This window comes from Gobius niger (assembly GCF_951799975.1).
Source record: "Gobius niger genome assembly, chromosome: 15".
NCBI lineage: Eukaryota > Metazoa > Chordata > Actinopteri > Gobiiformes > Gobiidae > Gobius > Gobius niger.
The window spans coordinates 29,290,161-29,303,300 of NC_136866.1; the positions used below are offsets into that span (position 1 = coordinate 29,290,161).

Sequence of the window (13,140 nt, forward strand, 5' to 3'; positions counted from 1 at the left end):
GAGCAGAGGTATAAAGAAGAAGAAGAGTCCAAAAAGTAAAGTTTAGGTTTTATATTTGTAGCAGCCAGTCCTACGCTGAGGTACTTCTGTTACTGACGCGCTCGCTCGCTGATGGTTCATTCATCCAGTGCCAAAGAAGTCTCTGATGCAGGATTAAAAATGCATTCCTTTATTGGTTACAAAAGTCTGAGGTCAGTCCATGCAGTACAATAATATTCATATAAAAAAAGTCCACAAACGTACGTGCTTGTCAGTTGAACAGCAGAACAAAAAGAACAGTCAATATGCATAATATAATACTTAAAAAGAGACTAGATGCAAGTTGGTCATTTTATACTCACTGCTGCCTCCTCAGGTCTTAGGCGTAACTGCAGGTTCTATATTAAGCTCGTGCATGTCGGCTCTTCAGACCCGAAGTAACAATTTTCTGAGAGACAGTGCAGGATTTTAGAGGCAGTTGTGGTGAACAGGTCTGAGCTCATTCTACACATTAGGACATGGCTGTAAATGTAGGAGGTGGAAAATGTAACATTTCTAAACTCCATATAGTCCCTTTAAATAAACCTTTTAAAATAATAAAAAATAAATACATACATTTAAAAAAAAGGTCATTAACCTCTTAACTCCCGCCTGAACCGAGAGGATCTTTTTCCTCACGTCATCAGATTTTTTTCCATCATTTTTTTGTTGGGTATTCAACTAATTTTTGTAACTTTTTTGTCATTTTTTGTCAATTTTTTATCATATTTTTGTATTTTTTTTATAACATTCTGTCAGATTTTTGTCATTTTTTCGTCCATTTTTTGTCACATTTTTGTCATTTTTTTGGTCTTTTTTTGTCATTTTTTGTCAATTTTTTTGTCAATTTCTTGTGACATTTTTGCCACTTTTTCATCCATTTTTCGTCACTTTGTGTCACATTTCCATCATTGTTTTCGTCTCAGTTTTGTTGCCATTTTCACAGCTGGGGTAAAGCCAAACTGGAGAAAATGTGCTCGGTTCAGGTGGGAGTTAAGGGGTTAAGCTCCACATTTAAGTTTGCTGGTGCAGTGTCAAGAATCGGGTAATCTGATGGGGTTTTGCTTTTGTAATGACTTGGGAATGAGAGCCAGCAAGAGGACTACTGACAGCGTAGCAGTGCATACAAGGGAACTGCAGCAGGCGACGCACTGGAGGAAAGCCTGGTCAACCTTCCAATAGGTAAAGTAAATCAAATAAATCAAGTTTGAGTTTTGAGGTAAAGAGAAGTATGACACAGCTGAAGTTAGGAGGAGTATTGTTAAAAGTATGACACAGGTTTAGCAGAGACTGGGATGACGGAACAACAACTACATTCAGCGCAAACTCTGAGGAGCTCGTAAACTCGAAGAAGAAGGTCTGTCTGCTGTGGTAAACCTCTGTCTGATGGAGCAGAGACCTTACAGCTTCACCACAGACACACAGTCACCAGGAGACCCCAGTCCAAGCCCTGGAAACAGCGGCTCAGTGAAGGAGGAGGTGAAAGTGTGGATGTGGGACAGTCCTCCATCTGAAGAGACCTCATAGAAGGAAATAGCCCCGCCTTCCCAGTCCAGGAACACGGCCACTCTTCCTGAGAGCACGCCCTCTTCCCCTGAGGACACGCCCACTCCGCCTGTGACTCTCGTTGAGTTGCTGTTGTGATAGACGTAGCAGTCTTCGTCATCGATGGACAGACTCCAGGACATGTCGTTGTTCCCAAACAGACAGTCCCCTCCTCTTCCTCTCCGTCTGATCCTTTTGTAACTCAGTGCTATGGCCACGCCCCTGCCCCCCTTCTCGCTCCAGTCGAGCTCCCAGTAACAGCGCCCCCTCAGGCCGGTGGAGCTCAGGACCTGACAGTAGACCGTGAATCTTTCCTCATGATATGGCGGATCCTTGTCCTCCTTCACACGAGTCACACAGAGAAGGTCCTCAGACAGAAGGAGAGACTTGCACGCTGTGTCCGGATTCAAAGAAAACTCACAGGCGTCTGAAACACACACACATTTACACTGGGACTTCTTCAGACTCCACTTTTTACAGACATGTCATAGCTACAGTCAATTTTAAACTACATCAGGGGTGGCCAACCAGTCAGAGACCAAGAGCCGAAATTTTCAACCTTGATCCTGTGAAGAGCCACAAAGGCACCGACCATTAGCGAGATTCCGGGGCGGTAGTCAATCGTGATTAAATAGAATGTGACCGTTTTATTTAATCACAATAAACTATAACTTTATGCCTTTTTCTTTTTAAAAAAAAAATAATTGTGTTAGATTTAATGGTTTTACTCCTCAACAAGATTGAAATACTGTATATTAAATGACATTTTGTGTTTCCTGCTCTGACTGAGACAGAATTAGATTATTATTATTATTATTTATTTTTTATGTTGGGGTGTGTTTGTGTGTGGGGCCCTGCCCACTGAGCCCCCTTCTCTGATTCGCCCCTGGCCTGAGCGCTAAGTGCAGCTTCGTCCTGACTGGACTGTGCAGAGAGAAGGCACTCTAGGCTGCATAACGTTCATGAACTTTAATCAGGAGCCTCTGGAGGATTTTAGAGTCTGTTTTAAGTTGCATCTGCTACAGTTACTGTCACGTGTGAAAGAAAAGTCATGACTTTGCGTATTTCCGCGTTACGATGTCGCGCTTCGCATCATATGCTTCGTTAGAGCTCCGCTTTTTTCCATTTCCTAATTTTGATCATTTTCTGTGAATATGTGGCCAAATTACATCAAATAAAGAGTAGCTGATCAGAAATCTGAAAAGCACAGAAGCTAATCCTAGTGCCACGATCTGCCTGCCTGTTGTTTCACCCACATCCCGCTTTGAGTGAGGCTGCACGGGCACCTTTTACACACCGCCTCGAAAAGGACAGAGATACGAGCTCATTCATGTAGAGATGGAAACAGGGTCTGTAGGACGATGGTTGGATTTTTGGTCAAAGACTGTTACAGTTTATGGGAAATATTTAGGCCTACCAATTCTTTTGCAAAGAGCCGCATTGTATTAAACATCTCCAATCATGCAAAGAGCCGCACTCTGATTGGCCAAGAGCCGCATGCGGCTCGAGAGCCGCGGGTTGGCCACCCCTGAACTACATACTGTTAAACACATTTGTCAATTTACAAGCTTTACAATTGTATCTACATTCCATTATCTTCTATCCCTTATATCCTCTATTCCCTGTGGGACTGTGGTGTCAGGACACAGGCCTCCTCCAGGGGGCGCTGTGAGGTCCTTGCAGAAGCCTTTGGACTAAATCCTGTGAAGGTCGTCTCTCCCTCACTGTCAGGGAGTGTCCCACATTCAAGACTCAACTCAGTGTGTGGCTTAAAGCAAACAAACTGCATTTGACGGTTTAACATTTATTTTGCTTTACTACCTTCTGTTACATTGTTCATTGTATTCTGTGTTTGTGTTTACGGGCGAGGGATGCCAAATGTAAATTAGCCTAATGCTGTTAAAGATGGTACTTACACTTCCTCAGACCTGGGACCATGAACCTCTGTCCAGCAGGATCCAACCTGGAACAAAACGCACTTCATTCAATTCATACAGTTACATGAGATTAGAGTACAAGAAGGCTGATCAAATCTATCCATAAAAATATAAATAAAACGCAGAGGCCCTTAGCATCCTAACATACTGAAGACCAGACTGGGGGGGCTCACCTGAGCGTCTGCAGGGGGCCCCGTGGGGCCTGTAGAGCAGTCAGCAGCTGGGTGGAGTCTCCTGGATGGTTGTAGCTCAGGTCTAACTCTCTCACATGGAAGAGGCTGGAGTTCAGGTTGGAGGGGGTGGAGCTTAGAGCTGTGGCCAGAGAAGCCCCGCCCCTCTCTGAGATCAGACATCCAGACAGCCTACAGACACACAGTATGAGTTATATGCACAAAGACCACACATGATTTTACAGGCTGGACGGGCGGCACGGTAGCGCAGTGGTTAGTGCTCTCGCTTCACAGCTAGAAGGTCCGGGTTCGATTCCCACCAGGGACGGGGCCTTTCTGTGTGGAGTTTGCATGTTCTCCCCGTGTCTGCGTAGGTTTCCTCCGGGTACTCCGGTTTCCCCTACCACTAAAAACATGCACAATAGGCCAGGATGAATGGTGTGTGTGAGTGAATGGTGGTGGTCAGAGGGTCCGTTGGCGCAGACGTGTGTAGTCGCGAAAGCGCCTCTGACAGTCTCGCCCAGGGGAAACTGAAGCTACAAACGTAGCTTTCCAACACCTTCTTCTTCTTCTTCTGGACATTAAAAGCAGCGCTATCCTCCCTCTCCCATATCTTTTACATTAAATATGAGCAAAAACGGCATTTTCTTTGTTATAACAAAATGCACCATGCTATTGTATTTTCCTGAAAAGAAAAGAGAAATAATGAAACGTGTATTCCCCAAAATGTAAAACGGTTTTGCAGAATGAGGAACTTTATTACAGCAGAAGGTGTTAGTTACACAATAATGATGGACCAATGCTATGTATTCTGGTGTTATAAAACAACACTCTCACCTGAGTGCGCGCAGTCTGCAGGGGGCGCTCTTCAGTCCCTCACACAGCAGCTCCACGCCTGAGTCCAGGAGGTCATTATTACTGAGGTCCAGGTGAGTCAGATGGGACGAGCAGAGGACTGAGGCCAGTGGACCACGAGGTCCACAGCAGCGAGAGGTCAGACCACAGCCGCTCAGACTGAGGAGAGAGGAGACGTTTACTGTCCCTATCTGACAATGTAAACACATAAAGGACTGACCCTATCTGACAATGTCCACACAGAGGACTGACCCTATCTGACAATGTCCACACAGAGGACTGACCCTATCTGACAATGTAAACACATAAAGGACTGACCCTATCTGGCAATGTCCACTCAGAGGACTGACCCTACCTGACAATGTCCACTCAGAGGACTGACCCTACCTGACAATGTCCACACAGAGGACTGACCCTACCTGACAATGTCCACACAGAGGACTGACCCCACCTGACAATGTCCACACAGAGGACTGACTCTACCTGACAATGTCCACTCAGAGGACTGGCCCTATCTGGCAATGTCCACACAGAGGACTGACCCTATCTGACAATGTAAACACATAAAGGACTGACCCTACCTGCCAATGTCCACACTCAGAGGACACGGGTGAGAGGGGAAAGGACACAGACACAGGTGTTTCTACTCACGTGGCGTTGGTGGAGGCTTTGATGACTGGCAGCAGACCCAGGAGAGCCGCCTCTGTGGGACAGTATGTCCTGAGGTCAAAGTGGTCCAGATCTGAGTCTGAGGACAGCAGGAGGAAGGACAGGGCGGACCACCCAGCAGGAGACATGTCCCTGTTGGAGAAATGTCCTCCTTTCATGACCTTCTGTATCTCCTGAACCAGACTGCGGTCGTTCAGCTCGTTCAGACAGTGCAGCAGGTTCAGACTCCTCTCTGCAGACATGCCCTCTTCATTCAGCTTCTGTTTGATGTACTTTACTGTCTCCTGATTGGTCCGGTCACTTCCTGTCTGAGTCAGCAGACCCTGGAGCAGGCTCTGATTGGTCGGCAGAGACAGTCCCAGGAGGAAGCGCAGGAACAGGTCCAGGTGTCCGTTTGGACTCTGTAGTGCCTGGTCCACTGCAGAGCGGTGGAAGATCTGCTCTGGGGTTGGGTCAGGGCGGTCAGAGGAGCGTGGAGGGGTCTGCAGGTTCCCCTCGGGGTCAGAGCAGCATGATGGTGACAGCAGGTTCTCCCCAGAGCTGTAGAAGGTCTGATGAACATGAAGCGCAGCCAGAAACTCCTGCACACTCAGATGGATGAAGCAGTAGACCTTGTCCTGGTACAGGCCTGGCTCCTCTCTAAAGACCTGTGTGAAGACTCCGGAGTAACGAGCGATCTCTGCAGCGTCCAGCCCACACTCGCTCAGGTCAGACTCATAGAAGATCAGGTTTCCTTTCTGCAGCTGCTCAAAGGCCAGTTTTCCCAGAGACTGCACCATCTCCCTGGTCTCTGGAGTCCAGTGAAGGTCTTCTCCTGATCCCTCATGATACTTGATGTTCTTGACTTTGGCCTGCACCACCAGGAAGTGGACGTACATCTGTGTGAGGGTCTTGGGCAGCTGAGATCCCTCGGTTTGCTCCAGAAGCTTCTGTAAAACAGTGGAGAGGATCCAGCAGAAGATGGGGATGTTGCTCATTATAAACAGGCTGCGGACGCTCTTGATGTGGGAGATGATTGTTTGGGCCTCGTCTCTGAACCTCTTCCTGAAGTACTGCTCCTTCTGTGGGTCGGTGAACCCTCGCACCTCTGTCACCATGGAGACGCACTCAGCAGGGATCTGATTGGCCGCTGCGGGGCGTGTGGTTATCCAGAGGCGAGCGGAGGGAAGCAGGCTCCCCCTGATGAGGTTCACCAGCAGCTCCTCCACTGAGGCCCTCTCTGTCAGCTCCGTCAGGACCCGGGTCCGGCTGAAGTCCAGAGGAAGTCTGCACTCGTCCAGACCGTCAAAGATGAAGAGCAGGTGCAGGTCCTCAAAGTTGTGGAGACCTTTGGTTTGACTGAAGAAGTGCTGGACCAGCCCCACCAGGCTGTACTCTGTGTCTCGGAGCACATTGAGCTCTCTGAAAGTGAAGGGGAACAGGAGCTGGACGTCCTGGTGGGCTCTGCCTTCAGCCCAGTCCAGACTCAACTTCTGGGTCAGCACTGTTTTCCCCACGCCAGCCAAGCCCTTCGTCAGCACTGTCCTGATTGGCTGTTCAGACTCTGGCTGCTGCTTAAAAAGGTCCTCGCAGGTTATCGCGCGCTCTGCTGGTTTCCTGGATGCTCTCTCAATATGTCTCACCTCATGTTCCTGGTTGACCTCCGAGGCTCCGCCCTCGATGATGTAGAGCTCTGTGTAAATCTGCTGCAGGGGGACGGAGTCTCCTGCTTTTGCCACGCCCTCAAACACTTGGCTGTACCTTTGATTCAGATGAGACTTCAGTTCGTCTCTGCAGACTCCCACAGAACCCTCTGAAACGAGACAAAGGGAAGGAATCTGGTCAGTCTGGGCCCCCAAAGGTTCACACGTCCTTCACGGACAATGTCGTCAATAACAAGTCATTTGAGTACAATGTGTGTCACTTACAACGGAGCTGAAACAACCATCTGTACTTTTATTACCATTTACAAACCATCACAAGTTATTTTATTGATGTGTTTACTGAAATACTTTCAGTTGTGTGCACTGAATTTGACTGTTTAGTTATTACGAAAGACTTGAATGTGCAGGTATAAGCTCAGTGTTGTCCTTGAAATGTTTGGTCTTTTTTAAATCTTTGTGAACTAAACTTGTTGTGTTCTTACATGGTTTGTGGTTCCTTCTGTAAGGCACATTGAGGTGCTTTAGAAAAGTGCTTTATAAATAAAGTTAACCTGTCAGGTCCCCAGACTGTTAAAGACCACAGAGAGGAGCTCGCTCTGCTCATCAGTGCTGACACTGCACACGTCAGGAAGAATTCTTACTGCTCAGACGCTGGACCAGCACCTCCTGGTCCATCTTCCTCAGGAAGTCCAGGGTGATGTTCAGCACAGCCTCTTTGCTCCGCTCCTCTCCCGCTGATGTGTCGCGTGAGGCGTTCACTGTCTCTGACGTGATCTCTGAGGTCAGAAGTCTGTGGAACATCTGCAGCTGCTGCTTCACAAAGGCCGATATCTTCTCCTCCAGATGCTGGAAACAAAGACACATCATGAGAGGAGCAGAGATGGAGCAAATGAGGAGCAGATTGAGAAACTGGGGGTGGGCGTTTTTTTTCCATTTCATCACCAAAGCACTTCTTGTCCTGCTTCTGTCTGAGAAGGAAACCCAGGCCTCGACACAATGTCAGCAGCTAAAGCGAGTGCCCTCACTGGGCTGCGAGCCGCTTCTCTCCCGTACTATATTTACATGCTTCCATCAAGAGCTTGAGCGATTTACCCCCCGGCGGGCGCTGCTCTGTGTGTGGATTCCACCATATACCGTAAATGCTCTAATATCGGCCGGGGCCTTTATTTACTCAAGGGCATCTAGGACCAGGCCTTTATTGGAACCAGGCCACAATTAGAGACAGGCCTTTATTTCTATTTGAGCAAAACGGACGACCAGGAAAACAAAGAAAAAGGAGATTCTTGTCCTTTTGCACCTAAAATATTAGGTTCATTTATTAACATTTCAAACACTCTCCCAGCGGCTGGAACATTGACGCCTTTTATTTTGTCAGGACAACAGGAAGTGTTTCGTTGCTGTTAGCGGAACTTTGACATCAGTGTCACTGCAGGTTTCTGTTTCGTTTTTACCGTGGACCGGATTATTTGTTGTTATCTTGTGTAAAAGGCGAGTTTAGACGGAGCGTTTGTGTTTGTGATCGATCATGAGACTGACCCGAGAGAAGACGAGATGCTCGCGCTGATGGGAGGAGTTATTTTGAGGCGTGGGACTGACCTGCACACGGAGCAGCTGGACGTGCTTTGAAGACGCGATGGAGACTTTATTAAAACCCTGGAGGGTCACACAACATTTGTTGCCCTGTTTCCAGATATCGTCACAGGAGGTTTGAAAAGTGGCTAAATCTGTGTCAAAGTTACGCTCGGATCAGCTCCTCCGCAGCGTCCCCCTCGGCCCGGGTTCCCGTTACTTTACTTCCTGCACGTGAGTTTTCATTTACACCAGTATGAGACAAATTCCTAACATGGGGAATATTTCTACTGCTATAGTTTCTAATAAAAGCCCCGGCCTGTTTTAGAGACCGGCTTTAATTTGTCTCCGCCAGCCGCGAACCCGGCCACTGTTAGAGACCCGGCCACTAGTGAAATACAGGCCAGAATTAGATAATTTACGGTAATTATTTACGTCACCCATAATAATAGCATAACTACACTTCCTTCATCCTTATGCATGTTATCGCTGTAAAAAAAAAAGTCAAATTGCGAACGGGTCAGACATTGCAGCTGCCAAATGGCTTTACTAATTTTCTTACTTTAACACACTTTCATTTCTTACTCAGGATTTCATTGCCTCTTCATAAATAATAGTGTGAGTTTTCAGTATAAGTAAAGTATAACTCACCGCGAAAATGTCATCCAGTTCAGCCTGACTCAGATCCAGGAGGCTCTGGTTCCTTAAACGACAGACAGCAGTGAGTGTGACAGTGACTCAGTGTGTGTCCATGTACGTCTTACTGTGAAGCAGGCCCTGGTCCTGGACTGAAGACTGGGGGGTTTTCTATGGAGCGGTCAGTCTTCATGGACACGTCTGAGACTCCAGACCTGAGAACACAGACTGATGATGTCACTCACACTCCTGTCACAGAGAAACCCCCCTCCCCCCCCGGTTCTGCCCTCGTCCAGTCCTGGCTCTGAGTTGTTTTAAATACATGTTTTCCACATAATTGGATCATGGGTTCAAGTCTTTTCTTGAGGACAGGATGTGTCAACTGTGTCTCAGACCAAATTGCCATGACCTGTGGAGTCCCCCAGGGATCAATCTTGGGACCCCTCTTATTATTATTAGGGACACAGGGACACAGTGATGATGCTTTAAAGCGTGTAATGTGTGTTCAGGTCTTACTGTGAGTCTGGTCTTGGTCCTAAACTGAAGTCTGGAGGTTCTTTTTTAGAGACATCGCTCTTCTCAGACACAGCACTGAAGCTCCAGTCCTGAACATACAGACAAGAGACAAAATGAAAGATTTCAACTCATGTTAAATGAACCCACTTGAAAAGTCTGTCTGCAGAGCTCAGAGGTTTCAGAGGAATCACTTTTTACGTCCTGTTGATGTTGAAACTTAACCATAAAATGTACTGATTCGCATGAATGATTATTCTTGAAGTTATAGAGAGGCCGGGGAGTTCAGGACTTCATGCACACACGCTGACCTCGCACTTACTTGCTCTACGTGCCATTTCCATGGTAACCGTTGATAAAAACAGGAACTAATGCAGACGGTGAATTCCCTAATAGTGCTGAAAGTGGGTGAAGGAGCAGAAAAAAATATATATCCAAAACCACAAGACCTTTAGGCCTTTAGGCTGTAGATACGTCTATCACAAACAGTTTGCACTTTTCGACTTATGAACTGAAATAGAAAAACATTGAATAAAGGACAGGACTTTTCTGCATAAGCATTATTGGCCACAGGGGCGGATCTAGAGGGGGAGTAAAGGTCTTGCCACCCCACTGATGTCAGCCAGGTTTTGTCCTTGTCTGGAACTCTCTAAATTCTAGTGTCGTCATCAACCCGGACCTTTATAAATGTTTCAAGGACTAGTTGTGACCCAGATCTTCAAAGCCTGATTCATTTAAAGGGGGGTATTATGCAAAATGGACTTTTTCCAGCTTTACATCATGTTATTCTGTCACTCCCTCATTAAAAACATGCCTGAAGTGTTGCCTTGGCACATTCACGTATTTTTGAGTAATCTGTAAAAACTCTGATGGCGGCCATTTTAGGGATAGGTTTGCCTGAGTCCTCCTAGGAACGCCCCCACCTCCTGGAGACGCCTCCGAGCTTTCGTCACCAGCCGAGTAACCAACCACTGCCCCTCAGCAGAACCCCCTCCCCACTGATGCCACAGACAGCGTGTGGAGGGGGCGTGTCGGAAAGGCTCAGGGGTTCTTAACCCCTTAACTCCCACCTGAACCAAGCACATTTTCTCCAGCTTTACCCCAATCCAAAAGCTTCTGGAAAAAAGCTGTGAAAATAGCAACAAAACTGAGACGAAAACAATGATGGAAATGTGACAAAAAAGTGACGAAAAATTGGTGAAAAAGTGGCAAAAATTTGACCAAAAAAATGACAAAAAAGTTACAAAAATGAGTTGAATACCCAACAAAAAAATGATGGAAAAAAAATCTGATGACGTGAGGAAAATGTTATGTTATGGACAAAATGTCTTGCAATCAGGCAAAACTTGCGCTGTAAAAATTCGACATTGTAAAATGTGTTGCCACCCCAGAAATTATACCTGACCCTGCTTGTCACCCCATGATTTTTGTTCTAGATCCGCCACATGACATTGGCTGTACATTCAAACAGACGACTTCAACATGAAGTGATCTGATTTTTAACCTCTTAACTCCCACCTGAACTGAGCACAGAACTGAGATGAAAACAATGATGAAAATGTGACACAAAAGTGACAAAAAATGACAAATGTCACAAAAATGTCACAAAAAAACGTACAAAACTTGACCAAAAATGATGAAAAAGTGAAAAAAAATGAAGAAAAAAAATGAATTGAATACCCCAAAAAAAAGATGGAAAAAAAAATCTGTTGACGTGAGGAAAAAGATCCATTTAGATAAGTTTTGTAGATCTTAGCTTTCAAATGACACATTACACTGGCCTACAGGATTTGGGTAAAGCTGAACTGGAGAAAATGCTCTCAGTTCAGACGGGAGTTAACCTCTTAACTCCCGTCTGAACTGAACCCATTTTATCCAGTTTGGCTTTACCCAAATCAAAAAGCTTCTTCGGAAAAAAGCACCAAAACAGCTACAAAATATGAAAAGAAAACAAGGATGTAAATTCAACAAAAATGTGACAAAAACTCAGCAAAAAAGTGACAAAAATTCCACAAAAATGTGACCAAAATGAGGCGTTACACAGGCCTATATAATAGCCAAAGAGGACAGAATGCATTTGGTTTAGGCGGGTGGTAAGAGGTTAAACTACATGAACATTACAAATATGCTTTATCAGTGATTCTGTGTTAAGTAGTAAGGGAATACATGTATATAGAATACATATTTTCAATACTCCTTTTGAGTAACTGTATTCAGGCACAGGGACGGCCATAACGGCTGAGGCTGAGCTTTTACCTGGTCTGTTCGCTGGACGTCCGTCTTTCCTCTGTGAGCTGCAGGCTCCGCTTCCTCTGACCCGATGTCCATGGTCCACGAGTCCACACTCACCACACTCACCACACTCACCACACTCACCACACTCACCACACTCACCACACTCACCACACTCACCACACTCACCACACTGAGCGCCTGGTGAAGAGAGATCAGGGACATGTTTGGTTTGCTCTTTCAGCTGATGATACAAGCGTGACATTTCCCACAGAAGAGAAAATAGGGACCTGGGGGCGATGGAGTAAACCGAGTCTCTGACCCCACTCTGGAGGTTTATTTTGTTTTGAAGAATAACTTTTTTAACCTTTTAAGCTCCTCTTTAACCCCTTAACTCCCACCTGAACCGAGCACATTTTCTCCAGCTTTACCCCAATCCAAAAGCTTCTGGAAAAAAGGTGTGAAAATAGCAACAAAACTGAGACGAAAACAAGGATGAAAATGTGGAAAAAGTGCGGAAAAAATGGACGAAAAATTGAGAAAAAATGGACGAAAAAGTGACAAAAAATGGACAAAAAAGTGATAAGAATTTGACAAAAAAAATGCGAATAATTTGACGAAAAAGTCACCAAAAAAATCTGATGACGTGAGGAAAAAGATCAATTTAGTTTTGTAGATCTTAGCTTTGAAATGAGGCGTTACACTGGCCTACAGGATTTGGGTAAAGCTGAACTGGAGAAAATGCTCTCGGTTCAGGCGGGAGTTAAGAGGTTAATACAGCGCATTTTCTCCAGTTCAGCTCTACCCAAATCTAAAAGTTTCTTGAACAAAAGCGTGAAAAGAGCGACAAAAACGAGAGATAAAGGATGAAAACACAGCAACAATGATCAGTTTTGTAGGTCTTAGCTTTCAAATGAGGCATTACACTGGTCTATATAGGCTGTGAACTCCAGTCGAGAGGCTTTTAGATTTGGGTAAAGCCGAACAGGAGAAAATGCACTCGGTTGAGGCGGGGGTTAAGAGGTTATACTGAGGCGTATTGACCTTCAAGAGTAGAAGAATCAGTAGGGAAGTCTGGAGGAAACTGGCCGCTTTGGAGCCCCCTTGTGGCTGGTGCTGTGATCTGCAGACTGGTCACATGACTTCTGGGAAAGCCTTGAGCTGCTGAAGAAGTGACAGCCCCATAGACTGTAAAAGTAAGCCCTCACATTTCCTATGGTATTAACCTCTTAACTCCCGCCTGAACTGAGAGGATCTTTTTCCTCACGTCATCAGATTTTTTCCCCATAATTGTTTTGTTATTCAACTAATTTTTGTAAGTTTTTTGTCATTTTTTCATCCATTTTTTCGTCA

At 45.8% G+C, this 13,140-nt stretch overlaps 1 protein-coding gene across 1 annotated transcript; it reads right to left on the reverse strand.

The window, feature by feature from the left end:
* Positions 1-1,218: 1,218 nt before the first annotated feature.
* On the reverse strand, positions 1,219-12,012 carry LOC306975097 (protein NLRC3-like; the record flags this gene model as incomplete). Its single annotated transcript, XM_079572517.1, has 10 exons — positions 1,219-1,990; positions 3,480-3,526; positions 3,674-3,862; positions 4,508-4,684; positions 5,177-6,986; positions 7,479-7,683; positions 9,058-9,109; positions 9,171-9,257; positions 9,559-9,647; positions 11,812-12,012. The coding sequence occupies 10 exons, from the start codon at positions 12,010-12,012 to the stop codon at positions 1,419-1,421; spliced, it is 3,429 nt and encodes a 1,142-aa protein (XP_079428643.1). The 3' UTR covers positions 1,219-1,418.
* Positions 12,013-13,140: the final 1,128 nt, after the last annotated feature.